The sequence below is a fragment of the Zalophus californianus genome, chromosome 3 (assembly GCF_009762305.2).
Source record: "Zalophus californianus isolate mZalCal1 chromosome 3, mZalCal1.pri.v2, whole genome shotgun sequence".
Taxonomy (NCBI): domain Eukaryota; kingdom Metazoa; phylum Chordata; class Mammalia; order Carnivora; family Otariidae; genus Zalophus; species Zalophus californianus.
Window position 1 is genome coordinate 11,871,526 of NC_045597.1, and position 24,928 is coordinate 11,896,453.

At 38.7% G+C, this 24,928-nt stretch overlaps 1 protein-coding gene across 2 annotated transcripts in view; it reads right to left on the reverse strand.

Moving 5' to 3' along the window:
- TM9SF2 (transmembrane 9 superfamily member 2) overlaps positions 1-24,429 on the reverse strand; it is a 61,179-nt gene extending 36,750 nt beyond the window's left edge. The window contains exons 1-4 of one of the 2 annotated variants that reach the window (XM_035726737.1): positions 24,258-24,429; positions 9,653-9,720; positions 7,279-7,372; positions 1,553-1,680 (exon numbers count right to left, since the gene is read on the reverse strand). In XM_035726737.1, coding sequence (XP_035582630.1) covers positions 1,553-1,680; positions 7,279-7,372; positions 9,653-9,720; positions 24,258-24,260 — 293 coding nt within the window. In that variant the 5' untranslated portion in view covers positions 24,261-24,429. Of the gene's footprint in view, positions 1-1,552; positions 1,681-7,278; positions 7,373-9,652; positions 9,721-21,158; positions 21,530-24,257 lie in introns of those variants that run through there. The other variant, XM_027590093.1, reaches the window with a different exon arrangement.
- Positions 24,430-24,928: the final 499 nt, after the last annotated feature.

Consider the following 24,928-nt stretch of genomic DNA (forward strand, 5'->3'; position numbering starts at 1 on the left):
GGTGTTTCTAGTACCTTTAGGAGCAAGCCTCTAAACAGTATTCTAAGAACAGAGGGTAGAAGCAATAGCTAAGAATAACCTGTAGGCCTGAAGAGCCATTCTTTCATTCCACCAACAAATGAGTAGCTGTTAAGAGTAAATGGGGGTGGATGGGGCTAACATGAAACTATAAGAACTGAGCCTTAGGTCATTCTGAAGACCGTTAAAGAACAATTTGAAGCAAAGAGAAAGCACCAATTATTTATGAATAAGCAAATGTACCCCAAGTTATACTGATTCAGCAATTACATAGTATTCTCATAGTAGCCTAGAAGAAAAAAGCTCTTGGTTTACTAGAAACCAAAGAAATGAGGAGATTTCAAGTTCCTATTTACACTGAGGGTCACAAGAGGAAGAAGATGACACAAGTGTAATCAGGCAAGTTTCCTTCCTTATTCTAACAGTGCCCTGCTATGAGAAACTTGTTCCTATATGGTTCAGCCGACTGAATCAGATTCTACCCATCTGGCCAATCAGAGTGAATCCCTCTAATCACAGACTAGTTCATGGATGGGTAAGTGACCCAAGGCTGCCCCTCCCTAGGACTTTTTTGTTCTGTGTATATGGAAGGGAGAAGGGACAGAATGATAGGCTCCAAGCACAGTTTCGAACCATAGGATCTGGGCATGTCAAACTGAGATCAATAGTTCCTAACCTCCCTCAGTGTGGGCAAATGAGTCAATCTGAGATACTGATAGGACAAACATTCAAGAGGAAGTACATGAAGACAGTCTTTCTGTTCACTACCTCCAACACGTTACACTTTTTAGAAGAGGCAAAACATTTGTAAGTTAGGACTCCACATAGAATAAAGGCATTTGTCAGCAAAATTATCTGGAAGAATAATAATGATTACACTTGAAAAGTTGGCCCTTTAGACCCTTTTCTAAATATTCCACATCTGAATTCTGTATAGTGACTCAATACTACTTTTATTTTTTTGAGTCACTACTACTTTAGAATCAAAAATAAAATAGGTTTACATGCTTTTTTGATTACAACACAAACTGGCAGAGACCTAGTTAGTGTAACACCATGTGTATAAAATAAAGAACAGGTTACTCAAAATCCAAGTGTTTTATTTGCAATAGATGCTATTTATCAAACATCAAATATAGTTTAAGTTTGTTTTCCCATGGTCTTTTTCATGGCCTACAAGTATAAAATAACAGTATTTTTCTAGATGACCGATCCAGGTCCTTCTCTCAAAGCATAAATATGCTCTTGTTAACTACATATGAAAAAGAAGGGTGCCCTAGGTACCAGTCTATGTACCAAAAGAAGTACCAAATATTACAGTAATCTAAGCAGTTAAGAGATGATATTGTAAGCCATCAACCTTAGTAATCCTTGTCAAGTGGAAGTCATACTTCATGCTATTACTAGCAACAAAAAAGGGAAATCAATTGATTTGCTATATTTTATAGAGTTAATGAAGTAATTTATATATTCAATGAAACAGGTGGCATCTAAGAATGGAAAATAACAAAAGTCTAAAATCTCCATGTCTTACCAGTGATGTTGATAATTCAGTAACATGCTTTTTTTCAAGAATTCTAACTTTTGTTTGTCTTCAGCTTTCTCTGTATGGTATGTTTTCGTACAGACAAGCTTGCAGGTCTCCTCCTTATTAAATGTAAACTGTATTAAAATAAAGTGAAAAGCAAATTAAAAAATATCTAGGTCCTTCACACCTATGCCATGAGTAAAAATACTAGTCTCGTGAAATTACTTCAATGCACTAATATTGATAATATTTTTTAAATTTCTCATTGCTCAATCACATTTAAATTTTAATCTTACTGTTTCTCTAAAAATTTAAATCAATTTTTCTTTTGATAAGTAATAGTTTTTATTTTTATTTTTGGTAATTTCAATCCACCCACCTTTTAAATGTAACTGAATCCTAGAAGGGGAAAAAAACTACATGCAGAACAAAATGGAACATCAGTCTTTCTAGTAATAAGCAGACAAGTTTCTATGTCCATATAGTCATTTGATGGATATTTGTTAAGTGCCCCCTTGTGCCAGGTAAGAGAGATTCAGCAGTAACAGACCATGATGATACAAGAAAAAGTCAGACTTGGATGTCTAAAAATCAGGGTAAACATGATTTTACTCACATTTGAAAAGGCTGTGAATTTTCAGGATCTTATTTAATAATAAAATTGAAACAAATAGTAACTGATAATTTAAAAGTTAAAAAACTAAGGAGTCCTCCAATTTTGGAGTCTAGGACTTATTTCATATGTGTAAAAATAATGGTATTCATAATATAAGTTTACTTTATCAGGATCCACTTATGGCTTCATTTTAAAAATGTATTTCCGGGGCGCCTGGGTGGCTCAGTTGGTTAAGCGACTGCCTTCGGCTCAGGTCATGATCCTGGAGTCCCGGGATCGAGTCCCGCATCGGGCTCCCTGCTCAGCAGGGAGTCTGCTTCTCCCTCTGACCCTCCCCCCTCTCACATGCGCTCTCTCTCTCTCGCTCTCTCAAATAAATAAATAAAATCTTTAAAAAAAAAAAAATAAATAAATAAATAAAAATGTATTTCCTAGTTTTCTAAAGGCTATAATTTACTTTATAAACTAATTATAGTCCATAATTGTATACCATTCAATACACTCAAACTTTATTACAGGTGGTTAAAAAAAACTTGCATATGTTTCACTTTTAAGTAGTCCATTGTTTTGTACATTATTAAAACACCTAAGCAGGTTTCTGTGCATCAGCTGAGAAGCAAATGCTTCAAGTGTAGCCCACTGCTGCCACCTGTCAGCCAAGAGTTTAGTTTTGGTGCATTGCTACTTCTGTAAATGTAGCAATGTCTGTACAATTATTTAATATTCTTAACCTTATATGCATCTTGTAGGTACCTTTTTAAAGAGAGGAAAATGAAAAAAAAAGTACACATACTAAGGAATCAGAGGGATAGGTGTCAAATTTAAATTAAGCAGAGATAGACATTACTAGTTATATGGAAAGTGGCAAATCAATCCAATGCTTACTGGGTTTAGGCAAGTCAACTGTGTGTTCAATTGTGAAGGAAAATAGCAAAACTAGAGAGGATGTTTAATCATAATAATAAACATTTATTAACTCATGTAATCCTCCCAACTTTGAGGTAGTCTCCTTCGCTGAATCTTCATCTTGTGACCTAGTAACACCAAGTGCCCCAAGGCTCAATCCTTGGAATCCTTCTCTTCATTATCTATACCCACTCCCCCTTGAGGATTTCATCAATTCCTGGCTTTAAATACCATTTACACACTAATGATGATTCTCAAAGGTATAGATCTAGCCTGAACCCCTCCTCCAAATTCCAGACACATATATTCAAGTGTTTATTTCACATCCTTAATTAGATGCCTAATTTCCCATTCCCCCCAAACCTGCTCTTCCCAGAGACTGTCCCATTCTAGAAAACAGAAAGTTCACACCCCACATCCCACATCCTATCCCTCAGCAAATCCTGTTGCGCTTACCCCACCTTCAAAATGTAACCAGTTTCTGAGATTTTGACCACTTCACAACACCTACCTGTCTACCCCATGGTCTGAGCTACTCTCAGGTCATACATATCTCAATGATTTTGAGATCCTCCTAACCGGTCTCCCCTCTTCTCTCCTTGCTCTCTCTCCCATGGTCCAGCCCTAGTTAGTGATCCTATCAAAATCTAAGCCTACTCAAAACCCTTCAGTTCTAACCATCTTGCTCAGATATACAGGCCAAAGTCTTTACAGTGGCCTATGAGTTACTATGTGATTTGGTCTCACTGCTTCTTTGCCCCCATTTCCTGCTATTCTCTATCTTGCTCATTTGCTCAAGTCACACCAACTTTTTTCTGTACCTTGAGCACACCAGGCAAGCTGACACCTTAAGACCATTGCATTTGCTGCTTTCTTCACAGAGAACATTTTCCCAGATATTCACATGGCTCACTCCCTTACTTGCTTCAGGTCTTTTGCTCAAATATCACCTCACAAGACTTTCACTGGCCCATTTAAAATTGCCAATTCTCCACCCACCTTCCCTGATTTATTTTTTGATAGTTTTTCCATCAGCAACTGATACACTATATATTTTAGTAATTCATTTTGTTTCCTTCTCCTCATCAGAATATAAGACCCATGAAGGCAGAGATTTTTGTCTCTGGTCTCTGCTGTATGCCACACCTACCACAATGCCTGGCACAAACATGTTAACTGGGTAAATGAATGAATATGATTGGTTAGATTTGGGACTGAATGTGGCTCCAGCTTCACATAACACACACAACCTGGCACTGCTGTTTTTCTGACCTCAACAGAATTCATAAATAAAAGATAGCAAAGCAGCTTTGGGGTTTTGTTTTGTTTCTGGTTGTTACTGCAGATCTAAAATAAGGAAAAATTCAGTGAAAATAAAGGACAAAGAATCAATACTGAAAAATATGGGTCTGGGCACCTGGGTGGCTCAGTTGGTTAAGCGACTGCCTTCGGCTCAGGTCATGATCCTGGAGTCCTGGGATCGAGTCCCACCTTGAGCAGGGAGCCTGCTTCTCCCTCTGACCCTCTCCCCTCTCATGCTGTTTCTCACTCTCTCTAATAAATAAAATCTTTTTTTTAAAAAAAATGGGTCAATACATTTATGGTTGGCTTGGACAAATCTAATCTCTCAGCCCCATATTTTTCTTTTTTTTTTTTAATTTTTTAAAAGATTTTATTTATTTATTTGACAGAGAGAGAGACACAGCGAGAGAGGGAACACAAGCAAGGGGAGTGTGAGAGGGAGAAGCAGGCTTCCCGTGGAGCAGGGAGCCTGATGTGGGGCTCAATCCCAGGACCTGGGATCATGACCTGAGCTGAAGGCAGACGCTTAACGACTGAGCCACCCAGGTACCCCTCAGCCCCATATTTCTGTTTACCTATGCCTTGGTCTTAAGAAATGCCTGCTCTGTCACTTTAAGATTGGGACTTAAAGATTTAATCTTGATCCTAAAAAATTCTAGGAAACTCATAGAAAATGTTAGATGCACATCTTTCTTCATTTTGAAGCATTCCTGTTCTCCTATTTTACCCCAACTCCTGATTCACAATTAAATCTGCAAAGCAGTAGGCCTAAAAGAAGGGTCCTTTGTATAAGCAAGGCTGTCTTTCCCTGTAAATAAATATACCCTGGATGGAAGCCTACCATGGAATAATTTGCCTTTAAATTCTACCCCAAAGGGACAAAACTTCTCCAGGGTTTTGAATATTTTATTGGCCTTCCCTCTGTTTATCTGCTATGGGCTGTCTACTGCAAGAAACTCCTGCTGTCCCTTCAAGTTCACTGAAGATGTTATTGATACTCTTCTCTTCCATCATTTCTCAAGGCGAAGGCATCACTGAACAGAATGATGGGGCTGAGACACCACAGGAATATCTTAAGTTGATTGTATAATTTAATAAATCTGCTTGAAAATCACCCTCTCCAATAAAAGCAATGTAATAACTTCCAAAGTAATCTTTCAAAATATCACATCAGGGAGTGATACACAATTAAGATGAGAGGTAATTAATATGTTTGCCCTGTTTAGTAACACCCATGTCTATACACTTTGAGTGCATTTTCTCCCCAATAACTTCATCCCATATGCCTTCAAATCGGTCTTTGAAAATTAAAAAAAAAATTAAAGTTTTTATTTATTTGAGTGAGAGCGCGCGAGAGAAAGCGAACGAGAGAGAGCGAGAGAGCACAAGCAGGGTGAGGGGCAGAAAGAGAAGCAGACTCCCTGCAGGGAGCCCAATGTGGGATCATGACCTAAGCCCAAGGCAAATGCTTAACCGAATGAGCCACCCAGGCACCCCTGTCTTTGAAAAAAATTTTAAATTACTGGTATCATTAGGGTAGAAAATTTTAAATTGCAGTATTTTAAGAGGACTTATGGTTGAAAACTGTAAACTTGTATAATTATGTGGATTAAACTAGCAAACTCTGTGTCTTTTCCCCAGTGCTTCACAGTGCAGTACAGTGCTAGAGGGACTAAGATGGGTAGTGGGACCACTTTAGGTGTGCGGATTTGCTGGACAGATGCTCAGTGCAATGAAGTGCCAAGAAAAATAGATGGCAGTGTTTAGTGAGAAAGCAGAGAAGGCAGCTAACCATAGGGTCTAAGTCATAGAAGACAAGGATGAGACTCTGCGGGAAGAATTAGGCTGGGTAATAAAATTTGGGAGTCAAGTTACAGCGATTGAAACAAATGTGTTCGTGCAGACAAATGCCCAAAGTAGAGAGTTAAAGGAAAAATGCACAGTGCAGAATAATATGTTAAACCATAAACAAGTAAATCTAATTTTATTTACATGTGCTTGTAAGTGCATGGAAAATTTCAGGAAAGATTAACAAAAAACTGTGATGTGAAACTGGGGGAAAGATAGTCCTGCTTTTCACTTTATATTATTCTTTACCATTTAAGTTTTTATATGGCAGTACACTATTATTATAAACAAGTTTAATTTTTGTAAAAGAGAGTGAGTATTATTCTTTGTGTAGCAGGAGAGCAGATATAAAATGAACAGGGGTAGACCTGTAACCCTGAAACAAATAATACATTATATGTTAATTAAAAAAAAAAATGAACAGGAGACCGTGCAACGTGGAAGGAAAACAGGCTTAAGTGTTAAGAGATTTAAAAGGTAGAATAATTCTGGGTGATGATGAAGCACATATATTGAAGAGAATCATATTGTGCTGAATTTGGTTTAACTGATGTCCTAAAAATGTACTGAGAACATTCCAAACATACTTTCAATGGTCAAAAGAGAAAGGTTAGCTTTCCCAAAACCCAATGGGGGAGCCCAAGTAGTGCTGTATTTGCTAAGAGGCAATATGTATAATATGTATGAATACTGTTCCCAAAGCGGGGGGGAAGGAAATGAGGAGCTGCTGGGGCCACTTTTCATGACTGAAGGCTGGGTTTCTGGTCCCTCTGAAGGTGAGGTAGGGGGTTGGAGTATTATCCTTATCATTTATAATACTGGTATATGAATGTGTGTTAAGACAAACTTATCCATGACATAACGTGAGGAGAGGGATCCTTCCAAACTATGAGTTTAACAAATTATTTCCAGAGGTAAAAGAAAAATGAAAACCTCCTTAGCTATGAGAGCTAAGTTATCTCAGGCTTTTCTGTAGGAAAAAAAGAAAAAAAAAAAAAGAAAGAAAAAAAAGGAATGAAAGAAGCAACTGAATAACTTCTATATAACACTGAATACAAACCTTATATGGTGAAGGTTCAATTCTTTCCCCGAATAATACCTGACCAAGATTTTCAGATGGGCGTTTTCCTTCTGATGCTTGGCAAAAATCAAACCTGGGGGGGGGGGAGGGGGAAGAGTATTTAAGCTTTTACACATAAAAGGAAACAATGAAATATCAAACTCCTAGCCAATCTAGAGGGCAGATTAAGTACTGATCATTCCAGTAGCTCTAGTCAAAGAATAAGAAAGTTACACTCCAAGTCCCATGTACATTTCCCCCGCCAAAAAACCAAAACATCAGAAAATTAGGCCTGAGAATACTTTGATGTCTTACTATCTTTTTGAAGATGTAAATTATAGAATTTAAAAAACTGACATTATTTTTGTTCATTCCAATGATAAAATTATTTACATCCTTATTTTTCAAGTGAATTTTGCTAACTTATCTCCTTTTGTTGTAACTTCCTAATCCAAAGTTTTACAAAATAATGACATTTCAGGAAGATGTGTCAAAGTTCCCTGGGTTTCTGCCTCATCTTGATACACTGGCCAACACATCCCAACATCAGAAGCATGGCAAGACAGACCCTAGAGAACATGAACTTGTGGAGAAGCCATAATCAGTCAGTTGCAAGCCTCTCTGTAATTCCCTTGTATTATTAACCAGATTTTAATAAAGTTTTCTTTAAACATCACAGCTAAATTTCAGCTTTGCTACAGGAGATTAAAGAACAGTTCTACGTTCATTCTGGGATGATATGAGAGTACGACGGCTACAGATGAGATGACTAAGAGAAAGATGAATCTCAGGTAATAAAAAACTGGGGCTGCGAAATGATCAAATGAAGACTTTCCATGTACTGGATGTAAGAGATCACTGAGTTTTCCCAGGAATAACCACAAAGAATAAGGAGATACATTTATTTCACAAAACAAAAGAAACAAAAACTAGAGCATTTAAGTCTCTAATAGTTACAGAAATGATGGTCCATGAATTCATGAATGTTATAGAAATGATGGTCCATGAATTCATGAATGTTATACTCTCTTCTTATACATATTTAGGCATATGGATTCTTATAGGATAGTCTTACTTTTTGGTGTGTGCTTTTCTCTACAGAAAACACATTTTCTTTTAAAACTTATAGATACCACAGAAACTTACAAGCCAACTAAAATTTAAGAACTATGCTTTATACTTAATATGGTATATAGTGGTCAAATGAATAAAGCAAATTTATGCAGCATATTTCATATCAAAAAATGAAAACAAACGTTCATAGACAAAGAATTAGTCATATACGACTCTATACAATCTCTACAAAGAAATAATACACAGGGGCACCTGGCTGGCTCAGTTGATAGAGCATGAGACTCTTGATCTCTCCTCAGGGTCATGAGTTCAAGCCCCACACTGGGTGACAGCTTACTTTAAAAAAAAAAAAGAGGGGCACCTGGGTGGCACAGTTGGTTAAGCGTCTGACTCTTGGTTTTGGCTTAGGTCATGGTCTCAGGGTTGTGGGATCAAGCCCCCTGTCAGGCTCCACACTCAGCACAAAGTCTGCTTGGGATTCTCTCTCCCTTTCCCTCTGCCCCTCCCGCTCATGCTCATGCTCTCTCTAAAAGAAATAAATAAATCTTAAAAAAAAGGAGAAAGAAAAAAGAATAAACTGCTACAAAAAAGACTAAGGTAACTGTAGCTGTGTATTAACATGGAAAGATGCCCACAATAGACCTAGTGAGAAAAAGGTGCAAAACCACTTTTTGTTTAAAACAAAAATGTATAGATGTGGTTAGGTACATTAAAATATGTGGAGGAGCAGAAAACAATTGTTTCTGGGGATTATGTGGGATATAAGAATTTTGTTTAAAACTCCGTGTGGGATTTTTTATAATTAAAAAATTTAAAGAAAACACAATGCCTTTTTGTCCACTCAGATAAAAAAGGAAATCCATTGTTTCAGTTGGTGCTTCCACTGTATTGAAAAAAGATCATGTTTCATTTTAACTACCTTGGAAATAAAGGATACCCCTTAAAAAATGTTTCCAGGCCTTGTACATGTTTAAAATACATATGAGGGGCGCCTGGGTGGCTCAGTCGTTAAGCGTCTGCTTTCGGCTCAGGTCATGATCTCAGGGTCCTGGGATCGAGCCCCACATCGGGATCCCTGCTCAGCAGGGAGCCTGCTTCTCCATCTCCCACTCCCCTTGCTTGTGTTCCCTCTCTTGCTGTATCTCTCTCTGTCAAATAAATAAATAAAATCTTTAAAAAATCAATAAATAAATAAAATAAAATACATATGAATTCGTCCAAAACTGTGAAGAAAGTATTTAAAAGTACAAAATTCTGATGAGTCAATACAATTTTATAAAAACCAAGTTGAAAAACTTACGCCGTATATTCATAAGGAAGAACAGATTCCACTGAATCAAGCCTGTTCACGAATAGTTCTATTTCAGCCTGAAAATGAAGAAACACAGAATTAGAATATAAACAAATAGAGATCAAAACTTAAGTCATGCTTAGAACTGAAAAAGAATTTGACATGTTTGAAATGTAGAATTTTATGATATTTAAACATTTCTCCTATACATCCATTCACTGAGTAGACTTATATGCAATTAAATTACAACAAAATATTTTTAAGAGTTGCAAATACCCCCAATAATTTTTTTTAAGATTTACTTATTTGAGAGAGAAAGAGAGAGAGAGGAGGTGAGTGTGTGTGAGTGGGGGAGGGGCAGAAGGAGAGAATCTTCAAGCAGACTCTTCACTGAGTGCGGAGCCCCATGCAGGGATCAATCTCACAACCCATGAGATCATTACCTGAGCTGAAACCAAGATTCAGAAGCTTAACTGACTGAGCCACCCAGGCGCCCCAATGATGGACATATTCTCATGTGCACTGTCAAATACACATGTGGCCATCTGTCACTTAAAATGTGGTTAGAGCTAGGGGCGCCTGGGTGACTTAGTTGAGCGACGGCCTCTTGATTTCGCCTCTTGATTTCGGCTCAAGTCATGATCTCAGGGTCCTGGGGATGGAGCCCTGAGCTGGGCTCTGCACTCAGCGGGGAGTCTGCTTCTCCCTCTCTCTCTGCCTATTCCCCCACACACTTTGCCTCTCTCTCCCCTTTAAAATCTAATTCCCATTAAATTTACCGTATCTGTCAATTTTTCCTAATCTGGTGAAGTAGCTTCACATTCTACTCATAATAAAGGTGTGAGTAAACATATGTTTTAGCCTTGCTTTGTGATTTATAAGGATGTCTATATTAGGGGCTGCCCACAAATTTTTCCAAAATAACAAACTCCAAAGAACAATTCTTCTTATAAATCTTTCACCTAAAAACAAAATTAATTTTTACACACAACACATAAACAAGTAGGGAACACAAATTCAGTCTAGAGGCAGCATAGTACCAGATTGCTCAGTTCATTTCAAATCCTAAATTTACTCTTAATAAATATGTGCTTTTGGTCAAGTAGTAATTTTGAATGTGACAAATGTATGAGGTGATAATAAAACAGATAAGAATATAGAAGCTGGTCCATAGTTGGTACACAATAACTATAAGGTAAATGATTAAATAAACATTGCTACTATTACTATTTCAGAGAAAACAGACATTCCTGAATCTGAATATTTATCAGTATAAGGATAACCTTGAGGCCCCCCCCTCCCCGTCCCATAAAAGGACACTAAGGCAACAGCCTTCTGATCTACTGTTTATGCCAATTCATTACTCTTTTCTTAGCTATTAGTCTAGGGAAGGGGGAAGATGATAATTATCAAGCACAATTCTCATAATAACCTTATGAGCTAGGGATTACTTGCTCTACTTTAAGACAAGGAAATAAGTTCAAAAGCTGGACTGCTAACTCAAAAAAAAGTGAGGAAACTCAAGTGCCACGACCATCACTTTTAATTTCTGCTGCTCTCAGTCCTCTACTTCTCTTCCTTCTTGTCTCTTCTGACGCTTTTCCACACTTACTTTTACAAGAAAGTTAGTCTATCACAAATATGATCACTAAGTTATGGATTTTTTTCTATTATTCAGTGGACTAATCAAAACACACCTTGGAGGGACACCTGGGTGGCTCAGTCGGTTAAGCGTCTGCCTTCGGCTCAGGTCATGCTCCCAGTGCCCTGGGATCGAGTCCCGCATCAGGCTCCTTGCTCAGCAGGGAGCCTGCTTCTCCCTCTGCCTGCAGCTCCCCCTGCTTGTACCCTTGCTCACTCTCTCTCTCTCTCTCACCCATGCTCTAACAAATAAATAAAATCTTAAAAAAAAAAAAAAAAACCACACCTTGGATATTCAATTCATCCTGGCTATTTCTGTAGCACTTTCATTCTTCCTTTAAATTGTGAGAATCTGAAAATTTAAGAATTATTGTCTCACAAAATGCTAAGAAATGCAAATTACATTTAATGAAATCTTTAACAAAGAATAGAGCAATTTACAACATATTTGTAAAGATGCTACATTTATGGGGCGCCTGGGTGGCTCAGTCGGTTAAGCGTCTGCCTTCGGCTCAGGTCATGATCCCAGGGTCCTGGGATCGAGCCCCACATGGGGCTTCCTGCTTGGAGGGAAGCCTGCTTCTCCCTCTCCCGCTCCCCCTGCTTGTGTTCCCTCTCTTACTGTCTCTCTCTCTGTCAAATAAATAAATAAAAAAAAAATCTTAAAAAAAAAAAGATGCTACATTTATAATACTCTATATTTTAAATATCAAATCTTATACTGAAACAAAGAAATTTCAATAATATTTTAAGAATGAGATCCTTGTAGGGACACCTGAGTGGCTCAATCGGTTAAGCTTCTGACTCTTGGTTTCAGCTCACTCAGGTCATGATCTCAGGGTTGTGAGATCGAGCCCAGCATCGGGCTCCATGCTGGGCACAGAGCCTGCTTGAGATTTTCTCTCCCTCTCCCTCTGCACCCCCCACCTGCTTGCGCACATGCTCTTTCTCAAAAATAATAAATAAATAAATAAAACTGCTTTAATGAACAAAATCCTTGTAATATGGCAGTAGAGAAAAATGTTAAAAATTGGAAGGAGATGAGACTGCTAGTGAGTTCATGTGGTTTCACGAATGGCAAAAGTATGCTACACACATCATGACATTCACCCCTAAAAATATAAACACACACACGCGTAAAACAAATAGGAAAAATATAATCAACTGTTGGCTCTAGAGGTCTAGATGGATATACAGGTGATCATTATACTATTCTGTCAACTTTTTTGAATTTTGAAGACTGTCACAATTAAAAGTTGGAAAAAGAAAAGGCTTTAAAGTTGAGAGTAGACTTTATTCTTCCTATAAAGCAACAAAAGCCAAATCAGAGCAGTAAGAAATAAAGACAAAAGAGTAAAATTTAGCATGGAAAGCTGTTCTAGACTAGGAAAGATGACTTCAAAATAAGTATTAAATAAGAGGAAACAGAATAGGCAATGTACATGAAAACTGAAGAATATTCCCAAGAACAAAAAATCCTGAACAACCATGAGAAAGTCATTCACTTGACACATTTATTTAGTGGCCACAATACTAGACATCATGAGTGATATAATAATACAAAAGACATGAACACTTGCCTTTGAAGAATTTCCAATCCAGGTGAAGAGACAAAACAGACATTCAAGAAAGTAAAAGAAAAAAATGACAAAGCTATTTATAAGTTCTTGGGGTAGTTACTGAAACCCAAGGGATTGATTGACTGATATCATTAAAATAGCAATATGCTACGAAAAGACAGTATTTGGTTAATTTTAGGGTCACTTTCCACTCTAAATATCTTTATTTCCCATCCAAAAGTTAATTAAGTGCATCTCCTTCTGGAAATTTGCCTTAAATAGAGTCAGCCAACTCTAAAATATCTCTGACATAACCAGAAAGAGCTTTAAAGGTTACTTACCTCACATTCCTGCTTTCAAAGTATCCCAAACTGAGTTATTACAAGCATGGAAAGTTGTGACAACATTAAACTTTTTAAGGAAGTTACAGATAAATCCTAAAGCAAGACTTAGACAAAGGAAGACTAATTAAATCCCACCCTAAGAAATTTTTTATGGAAATGGTTTATTTAATTTAGAGTGCTATGGCCTCCCTTCTAAATCCTTCTCCTCCCAAATGTACAATTTTTTTCTGGTCCTAACGAACCCGTTCTACATCTGATCCCAGCTTCGGTCACAACTACACTTTGTTTTATTGCTTTAAGCCATGTGTGCCATGCCACAGGGCTGCATTTTTTTTTTCCTATTTCCTTGTTCCTTTGGTTTTGCTTTTATTCCACTTTACCTTCCATCACATCGGTCCCAACCCCATCTACAACTGGTTTTCAAGGTAGAAAGAAATATTCTGGGAAGAAATGTGATTCTGAACAAGAATCAAAGCAAGTGACTAGTCACAAAAAGCTCTGAGATACCAAGGCACAGCCACAGAAAAGGAAAACTATGGACAAATGCTTAATATTGGAGGAGTCCACTGCAGGAAAAATTTTGAAGAGAGGAAATCTTAACTCAGACCCAATAAAACAATCCCAATGGAAATGCTGGAACACATAAATGGATGCTCATAAACTTTGAGTTATCTGACCAGCAATGCCCAGAAGCTGATCTCCTAGATACTAAGGTTCTTCCTTCTATCCCCATCTCACTGAAAAATAGAATTTCAACTTTAGATTGTATCAAATAAAAGAATAAATACAAAATCTGACTACTTAAAAATTGGTCACACAGGTTAAAACTGCATCAATTGAGGAAGTCAAGGATAATTAGCAGCCAGGGATCTCCAGGGCGAGGCAGAAGAGGTAGAGAGTAGAGTATTCAGCATGGAAGAAACAGCAGTACCCCAACGTGGTGTGAAGAGCTCAACCTTCAGAATCAGAAACTCTAGGAGCTGCATCTTTGCTTCACCACTTACTAGGTATATACATTTGAGAGAGTTAATCTTATTCAGCTTCAGTTTCCCCATTTACAAATCACAGGATTGTTCTGAGGATTAACTAAGGCATCCACAAAGTACACAAACTGCAGTCTTTATCGTTGTTATTATTAGCATAGGTGAGAAATAGGTTTGAAAGTTGAGAATAAGAGCAAAGAAAATATATTTCACAAGTTTCCTCCAAAGCCTTTCATCAATACTTAGTTAATTTTAATGGCAACAGAGAAAGACCTTGTAACTTTGTAGAGCACATTTAAAGTAGCTACAATTAACTACAACACTTACTGATAGGACACTGATGAAAAAAGTGCAAGGAAGAATAAGTAAGAGCTTCAAGAACCGGGCTCTAAGGTCCACAGAGCACAGACCAGCTTCTAGAATTTATGTGTGTGGGGTGGGGGGTACAAAGCACATGTCTGTGGCTTTGTTTCAGATGTTCAAAAATACACCTTTCGAAGGGCTTCCCTTTGTGGAGAGCCAAAAGCAGCAGGACAGTATTTTATCCATATCGACCTTGCTCGCTTTCCCAATCATAGCTCTCAGATCCACTATAATGAACAATCTCAGTTTTACAATAATTTTATTCAAAAAATTTAATTTCTGAAGGCAAACTTTCTAAGCTCCACATACTTTTTCCACAGAAAAGAAAAACAGCTGTTGGAATGCGAATTTATCATAATCAAAGTCATTCCACGCCAAATTTCATATTTGAAACATTATCAGTAACCCACATACACTGATTAGTTTCCAGAAGCTAAGAATCAATCTCTTATTCCAGAGAAAACTCTGATAATGTGAAACTAAATACCAATAAATAAATATTTATCAATTTTATCAATAAGTTCAAATGTAATTGTATTTTTTAAGATATTTTAAAATCTTCAAACTATATCTACGGTCAAATTAAAACAAGTAAAATACACAGTATGTCTGTTCAAAGCAACATTTAGAACGGCTTTTTTCAATTTTACTTCTTCCATATTTAGAGGCAATTGCTCCCAAAATAACAGACACACAATTTATTAAACATTTCTAAACATAACTACCAAGAAAGAACATTTAAAAGTCTAATTCTGGTAAAACTGTCACTATAACAGATGACGTGATACTATACCTAAAACCTTAAGGACTCCACCAAAAAACTATCATAAGTAATAAATGAATTCAGTAAAGTTGCAGGACACAATATACAGAAATCTGTCACGGTTCTATTCACTAATGAAGTAGCAGAAAGGGAAATTAAGAAAACAATGCCATTTACAATTACCCCCAACAGAATAAAATACCTAGAAATAACCTTAACAAAGCACGTGAAAGACCTGTACTCTGAAAACTATAGAGCACTGATAAAAGAAACTGAAGATGACACAAATGGAAAGATATATCATGCTCATGGACTAGAAAAATATTGTTAACATGTTGTATGTAAGTGTCGAGTCACTAATTTGTACACCTGAAACTAATAGTACACTGTATGTTACCTAGCTGGAATTTGAATAAAAATTTAAAAGAAAATTTAAAAAAAAGAAAAATATTGTTAAAATGTCCATACTACCTAAAGCAATCTATAGATTCAATGTAATCCCTATCAAAATACCAGTAGTATTTTTCACAGAACTAGAACAAATAAACCTAAAATTCATATGGAACCACAAAAGACCCTGAATAGCCAAAGTAATCTGGAGAAGAACAAAGCTACAGGATTCAGCAATCTCAGATTTCAAGACATACTACAAAGCTACAGTAATCAAAACAGTATGATCCTGGCACAAAAACACACAGATCAATGCAACAGGATAAAGACCCCAGAAATAAACCCACACTTATATGGTCAATTAATCTATGACAAAGGAGGCAGGAATTTACAACAGGGAAAAGACAGTCTCTTCAATAAATGGTGCTTGGAAGACTGGACCACTTTCTTATACCATACACAAAAAGAAACTCAAAATAGATTAAAGATCTAAATGTGAGACCTGAAATCACAAAACTAGAAGAAAACATAGGCAGTAATCTCTTTGACATCAGCCTTAGCAACATATTTACAGATATGTTTCCCTAGGCAAGGGAAACAAAAGCAAAAATAAACTGTTGGGACTACACCGAACTACAAAACTTTTGCACAGCAAAGGAAACCATCAACAAAATGAAAAGAAAACCTACTGAGTGGAGAAGATATATCCGATAAAAGATATATCCGTTAATATCCAAAATATCATATAAAGACCTTGTAGGGCACCTGTGTGGCTCAGTCAGTTAAGCATCGCCTTCGACTCGGGTCATGATCCCAGGGTCCTGGGATTGAGTCTCGCATCAAGCTCCCTGCTCAGCAGGGAGTGTACTTCTCCCTCTGTCCTCCCCTCTCCTCCTGGCTCGTGCTCACTCTCTCTTTCTCTCTCTCAAAAATAAATAAATAAAATCTTTTAAAAAGAAAAAAGGACCTTGTACAATGTAATACTAAAAAACAAAATAACCTAATTAAAAAATGGGCAAATGACCTGAATAGACATTTTTCCAAAGACATCCATATGGCCAACAGACATGAAAAGATGCTCAACATCACTCACCATCAGGGAAATGCAATCAAAACCACAATGAGATATCACCTCACACCTGTCAGAATGGCTAAAATCAAGAAGACAAGAAACAAGGTTGGCAAGGATGTGGAGAAAAAGGAACCCTTGTGCACTGTTGGTGGGAATATAAACTGCTGCAGCCACCGTGGAACACAGGATGGAGGTTCCTCAAAATATTAAAAATAGAAACACCATACAATCCAGTAATTCCACTACTGGGCATTTACCCAAAGAAAACGAAAATGCTACTGTGAAAATATATATGCACCCTATGTTTATTGCAGCATTTTTTATAACAGCCAAGATATGGAAGCAACCTAAGCGTCCACTGATAAAGAAAATGTGGTATACACACAGAGAAATATTACTCAGCCATAAAAAAGAGTAAGATCTTGCCATTTGCAACATTATAGACAACTTAGAGGGTCTGATACTAAGTGAAATAAGTCAGACAAAGACAAATACTGTATGATTTCATTCGTATGTGTAATCTAAAAAGCAAAAAGGAATAAACAACAAAAAAAGCAGAAACAGATTCATAAATACAAAGAACATACTGGTGGTTGCCAGAGGGGAAAGGGAGGTGGTGTTGGGCAAAATGGATGAAGGGGAGTGGAAGAGACAGGCTTCCAGTTATGGAATGAATAAGTTGCAGGGATGAAAGGTACAGCACAGGGAATATAATCAATGGTACTGTAATAGTGTTGTATGAGAGTGTAGAGTTGTCCAATTACTACGGTGCACACCCAAAACTAATGTAACTGTGTCAACAACAATTTTTAAAAAAGTATGATTCTGATTGTTTCCTTTTTATTAAAAAATTGTTAAACCTTCATTTAAACATTTTTTTTTTAAACACCGAGGGGTATATTTGGTCATTTTTCCTTACTGGACAGGAAAGAAATTCTTAATCTTTCATCTAAGAACACAATCTATACATCAAACAGTAAAAAAGTGGCAGATGTTCCGGAGAGTTTAATTGATGGTCTGAATTCATGTTGACAAGCCAACAATTAATTGAAAGTTAAATGCAGCAACAGTATGCGGCTCACTAATCAGCTATTCGCCATCAGAATGCCACTCAGCACACTGAAGACCAATCTAAAGCTAAACAGCATGCAGCAGCTAACTGAAATGATCAAAACTTTTACAAGGAAGACTAGAACTGCACATTTTACTCTGTGAAGCTCTATTAACTTCTGATCAGGGTTTTGTTCTATTTATTGCAGTCAACACGTTGTCCCTTGGTTTTAAGGAAGTAAAATGAATTCTAGAGGAAAAGAACACCACAGTTCAATCCTTTTATTACTATGGTTTCAAAAACTAACACAAGACCAATAAAAGAAAAAAATTAAAAGAGAAACCTTAATAGCAATGAAAGTAATACACCGTTAATGTTTTCCATACCATCACACTGCTACTAAGATAAATAAAAATTATAAAATATTCTGGAGACATAGGGAATCATTTAGCTAAAGGCATTATAAATCAAATCTATCTTTTTTGAAAGAAACCTGGCAGTATTAAATAGAACTACAAAATTGCTTCTTGCCTTTGACCTAGTAATTTTATATTTGGGAATATGTAATTCCTGCTAAATATATTCTAGCAAAGTTATTTATAACAGAAAAAAACTGGGACCCATCGCAATGCCCTATTGGCAAGAAATGGTTAAACAAACCACAGTACAGTAACAGGATAAAATACTATATGGCCAATAAAAACCAGTAAGAATGTGCACTATGTTGATATTCAAATGTATGTACATGTAGTGACAGTAAGTTAAAAAAAAAAAAGGAATCCACAGAACACAGTCACAGTATTTATGAAGGCTAATAAAGATCATAAATCAGAAGTTATAGCAATATAAACAGAATTTTGTGTTCATTGGACTCCTATTTCTCTGCCAGTAATTTGAACATAAAATAATTTTGGGAGGAGAAAATGACCAAATCCTCAGGGTTCTTTTGATTGTCTCAATAATATACATAGTGAGCCAAATGCAGGACACTGTACATGCAATGACTACACTACAAAAATTACACATGCTGAAGATATTCTTGTTTCATCTCTATACTTATGTTTTATAATATCACAACTAATAATATTGTGCTTTTTCGCTAACAAATGCAAAACACTTTTCAAGGGGAAGAGATAATAAGCAAATATGATCATCCTTACCTTACAGATGGAAAAACTGATGTAAACAGTATCAGTGTCCTACTCAATTCATCCAACTCCTGATTTCCCATGCTAACAGCATCTTCTGGAAATAATTTTTCCCACTCACAATATTTTACTTTTCATTATTTATTTTAAAAATAATTCCCTTCAGCTTTTCTGAAGAGTATATACATGACTGTCCTCCTTAAGTATGAAATATGAGGAAAAAATCAATACCCTGATGGAAGTAATGAAAATTTGAACTATTTACTGTTTTTCTCCTCTGAGAGGCAACAAGAAGATATATTAAAGTTTACTTCAAATTTTCGATCCTAGTTAGTCAAATGTAGGAAAAAACTGCTAAAGGTCCATCTTTCTGCTCTTCTAACAATTGTTTCCACTGACTGTGAGAGCAGCTGGTAACAAAGATGAAATCCAAACATTTCAGAAAAAAAAAGTTTTGCCTTGCCTGTTTTATCCCTATAGCTTTGAAAATTAAAAATCCCAAAGTCGTCCCCCAAATTAACAAAAGTTAACTTAAAAGTAGCTACTTAAAGGCCCTGTTGAGAAACCAAATATCATCTTAGAGGCAGACCACCTGTAAATTTCACTCTTAATTCATTTTCTAAAGTCCATCTCAAATGTCACTTTCTTTCTGCAGCTTTCCGCTAAAGACACCAATCCACAGATGTTTCCTCATTTGTGTTTTAAAGCACTTTGGACATACATCTTTTATAACATATCAGATTTCAATAATCGGTTCATAAGCTTATGTCCTTTACTTTGAAGTCCCTAGAAGACAGGGATACATTTTTTGTCTCTAAGGCGCGAGGATCACAATAGAGGACTGCCGTTAAATTTAAATTTAAAGACCAAACACTGGGTTTTAAAGGTTGGTTACTAAAATATTTAACAGTAAAACCAGTGTGCTTTCAAGACTAGCTCTCTCTTCCACTTGCAAGCACATACATTCTTTCAATCATAACTCTCAAAGAGTGAAAGCTTCTTGCACTGCAGGGTATGAAAGTTAAACTATTCAAGTGGTAACTGTTGACTTGAGTAAACCTTAAAGATCTTTAGACATTTTTAGAGATCCAAGATTTTAAAAACGAACTGTAAAATGCTATGGAAAATTTAATATCTTATTTAATGCCCTAAAATAAGCTTGAAATTCATTGCTACAGTAAAGCTAGCAGTAATAAAATAAACACCAGCTTTTAAAAATAAAATCAAACTTAGTAAATAAACCTATTTATAGACCGTAAAAGTTTGCCGAACGATTACTTGAATTGTTAAAATTATTAATGGTTTCAAAGTGATGCTCATGCCCCAATGGTAGGTGTTAGCAACTTAAAAATAATTGTTATGTGCACCGTGATGCTCTACACCGAATAACCTAAAATCAAGTTACCTATGCCTCTTCACTAGCAGTTAGTTTACCTTGAATGTAAAGATCGTAAGAGATCAAAGTTTTCAAAATTTGCCCTAGGAAGAAAACGCGTTTCTCCTGTCATCTGCTCCTTTTAAGCGTTTAAAACACTCTCAGAGAAAACTAACTGGTGGGATCTTATAAATTTTTTGCATGCTAAAAAAATTTTTTTAACTTAAAAGGTAGAAATTAACGGTCTCAACCATTACAGCAACTTTTTATTAATGCAGTTTATTTGGTTCTGGGTGTTCTAATTCACAAATAAGCAACAAACTGCTAAGCGTGAAGTTAATATACCAATGTCCTAGAAAGAAACAAGCTCTCAAAACCAACAACGAGTTCCAAGAAAGGAGAGTAAGACGGGAAGCAATGAAATAAAAAGTATTTGGAAGACCTGGCGTCCACTTCTTGGCGTGCGTGACACAGGGCTGTGAGCGAACACTCACCCGTGGAATGCTTGCTGACCTGCATGCACCCAACTCCAACAGAGCGCCATACAGAGTCCCTCCCTGTTTCCTGGCAAAATGAATACAGCTGCTCGTGCTACCTGGACCTCTAGACGGGAGGCGAGCCTGAGGCCCACAGAGTCCCGCAGAATTTACCCCCAGAGGCCGTTCCAGAACATCCGCTCTACGGCCGGGCCGAACCCAAACACTTCTTGGGACACTGGATCCATCCCGGCTACGCCCCCTTCCCCTTCCCCTCGGACCTCAGCTCCCTGAGTAAGGGGAGGCTCCCCGTCGGTCAGAGCACTCAAGGTCCGCCAGGCCTCACCCACCTTACACTCGTCACTCTTTTTTTCTTCTTCGCAGAAGTTGACGGGCGCCAGGCCGGGCAGGTAGAAGGCGGCGCCCGGGCGCGGGCCTGGGGCCGCCTCCAGCAGGAGCAGCACCAGCAGCAGCGGCCCCGGCCACCGAGGTTGAGACAACGCCGGCAGCCTCGCGCTCATGACGGCTGTTTGGGGAAAGGACAGCCGAGCCGAGGGGGTGAAGAGGGAAGGAGGGACGGGAAGCCCCGAACACGACCACAAGACCGCGGGAGCTGAGCAAGGACCGCTCCACGACGGACAGTTCCGGTTGCGCTAGTAGACACCGCGGGTCCCGCAACAGAAACCGAACCGAAGCTCCACAGAGCATGCGCAACGCCGCCTGCACATGCTCAGTGAGAGGGGCCGCAAGCCCCGGGAGGAGTTTCCGGGAGGGAGCGTGGAGGAAATCCACTTTCCAGGTTTTCAGCAGGCCGACTAGGTGGTTGCCTGCTTCCGCGTTCACGGTCCCATTCCAAATTCTGATTTAGAGTTCCCGTGGGGCGTCGGGGAGCGCCTCACTGTCGGGCTCGTGCCCCCAGCTTGCGGCTTTGGTTCAGTTTCCCATAACAATCACGAGGTTTCCTCCCCCACACTTCCCGCAGCACATCAACCCCTGTTACAGGGTTGGTGCTCCAGAAAGTACCTGCGGATGGAGGCGGTGTTGGCGGCGGGAAGAAGTACGGAAGAAACCTGGTTGGGAGCAGGATGTGGAAACAAATGGGGAAGAACTAGCCAGAAAGTCTCAAATACTCACTCAGGTGTTTGCACGGACAGGTTCCAAGTATTGGATGCCTTGGGGCATCCTTGCGTGAGACAGTGATTGCACAGAATAAACAAGATCTCCAAGGATGAGTGGAAATGAGGTGGGGAGAAAAACGAGTAGGCGAACAGAAGATAGTGTTGACATTTCTTCGCCAAGAAAGACAGGCAAGAGTTAAGTGACGAAAGTAGTTCTAGTGAAATAGCAATCTATCACCTTTGAGCAAGTTTCTGTCACTTTCCTTATTGAAATGACGCGATGACCATGTTTGTATAGGCACTTAGCATTTGTGTTTGTGTGTGAATTTTCTTGAGTATTTTTCAAGGAGTAACTTGCTTTTGGTGACATAAAATCAATTCAGTTGAGCTTTAGCCTTGTAAGAATGCATCCACTTAGACTATATAGCAAAGAATCAAAACCCGGAGTACCTCCAGCTCAAGAATGGGCAAATTTGCTAAATGGGTAATTCAGGAAAGTGGATCCCCATGCGATTCTATCTAAATTCTTGTGGGTGTTTCCACGTTTCCTCCCCCTGGAAAGTTTACAACGTTCATTAAATTTTCAGAGGGATCTATGACTCTACAAAAAAGGTTAAGAACCACTGCTCTATACTGTGGAGTAATCAGAACAATGAAAGATAAAATGCTTGCAACTACTATCTAGTGAATGTGACCTCCAGCAACTTAATTAATCCAGTCCCGGGTAGTAGAACTGGAAAAAAGAGAGAAAAGAATGTCCATCTTCTTAAGGTTGTTGTGAAGATTAAATGAAAAAAAAAAAAAAGTGTATGCTAAACGCTGAGCACACTGCTTAGCACAGAGAAATCGCAGCCATTTTTATAACAAAAGCCAAGCTAGCAGGAGCCCGAGCGTGGCCATTCTTCCTCTCTGCACCCTCTTCCTCCAGCAATTTAATGAACATATCTGTTGAACATCCACTTTGACCTAGGGGAAAGGGTTTATTCTGTACTTGAAGTTAGAGAGATTTCCAACGTAAGAGGAAGCAGATGTTTTCCATTTAGAAAGGAGAGGGAAGGAAGAGTAACATTTTTGTTCACTCTTATTTTTCCTTGACCTTCACTGTCTCACTGCCCACCCCCAACCCTTCTTCGCCCAGTTTTCCCCATCTCCGGAAATGGCACCGCTGCCCCTTGCTCAAGAACCCAAACCTGGGAGATAACCTAAATGTCTCATTCCCTCACTCTCAACATACAGTCCAACAAGTTATGCTCGCTGGGCGCTGAACAAGACTTAAATCCTTTCCATGTCGGCAGCCACACCCTAGTCCAGGCCAAAATCTTAGATCCCCTGAACTACTTCCCGCCTTTCAATTTCCACTCTTGCCAAGAGCGATCTTATAAAATCTTTAAGTCCCTCAAAACCATTCGGCTTCTGCTTAAACCCGACACTTCACGCTGCTTGTCACTATCTGGAATTGACGTGGTTATGTTTACAGTCTCACTCCCCGTTTATATGTAAATCTGTGGGAATAAGGACTTTGTCTCTACTTCCCACATCTCTACATCCCCAGAGCCTAGAGCAGCGTGTGTCACATGAAGGAGACGAGGAGCAAGTAAACTGAAAAGCACTACAGGACTACAACTGGCCGGACCACAGAAATTCTAAATCTGAATTTACGATCGCAGACTTTCAGAGCTGAAATAAACCTCAGGTTTTCCAGATACATTTAACCTTTTATAGAACAAAGGGGAGTGACAGGCCGCAGCCAATCAGCTACTACTCATTGAGGCTGAGACCGCAGTAGTCTGGGGGTTCAAGGCGGTCCCCAACCTTCTTTCCTCCAAACCCCGCTGCCTCTTTAACCCCCGTAACTCAGCATCACCAAAAACCCGGAGAAGTGGAGTCCTCCTCAATAAACGGCCTCCGGACTCCAGTCTCAAACCTGGCTGACCAGAGCGCGGACAGCGCATGCGCAGGGCCAGCATGTGGGCCCTCCCCTCCTACCCCAGCGACCTTCTCCCGGCTTCCGCCTCCAGAGTTCAGACACGTCATCCCTCGAGGCCCGGCCCGGTGGGAGGACAGGGGGCGGGGTCCGGCCGCGGGGCGGAGCGGACCCTCATTTCCGGCTCCGGCCTCTCCCGGAAACGCCTTCCCCGAGGTTCCCTTGGTTACCTGGCTCCAGTGTCTGCGCGGTGCCCAGGGCGTGGCTTAGGGAGATCGCCTCACCCCCTCGTCCGGGCTACAAAATGGAGTCCCTAGTTTGAGTGGGCTCCTTCCTTGAGCTCTGTCATGCGGAAAGCCTGAGTGGCCCTTCCAATTACAAACTAGAAAGAAATTAAGTTTTCCTACCATCCTCCCTTTGTGATGCTCCCTTTCTCGAAGTACTAGTACTTCAGATTCGGCTGTAAAACTCGGAGAATATGATTTTCTCCTTTCCTCTGAGACAGCATTTGATGACTCCCGTTTTAGGCTCTTAATAATCTGGCATTTGGTTCTTCCACTCCTCCCTGCCAAAGTAATTTAGACAGCCTGTTTTTCTGCGTTCCCCACGGCTCCTATGTATACTCGCAAATAAAAGTACAGGATGCCTAGTTAAATTTTAACTTCAGATTAAGCAATGAACAGTTTTTTTAGTGCTTGTACATCCCAAATATTCCATGGAACTTGCATGCATTTTATCTGGCAATCCCACGTCTGTGTCAAGTTCCAGGAAGGGCAGTTGTAGTCTGCTAATTATATGCCTGTAAAAGAATGAGCTTTCAGGATTTTCTAGAAGATAAAAATCACCTCATTGTTCTTTAATTTCTGGTGTAAAACTATGATAGTCCAAGGGACAAAAAGTGAATCATCCCTGGTCCCCTTCCCCAGTCTAAATACTGCAACTAGGAAATAAAACTGGCCCTGAACAATAGGCTCTAAATGCAACCCACAGTAGTTCAGAGCCAAGGTATAAGAAATCTTAAAATTTAAGATGAAAGAATGGTTCCCAGAACAAGACTTGATTTATAAGCTAAAATGGG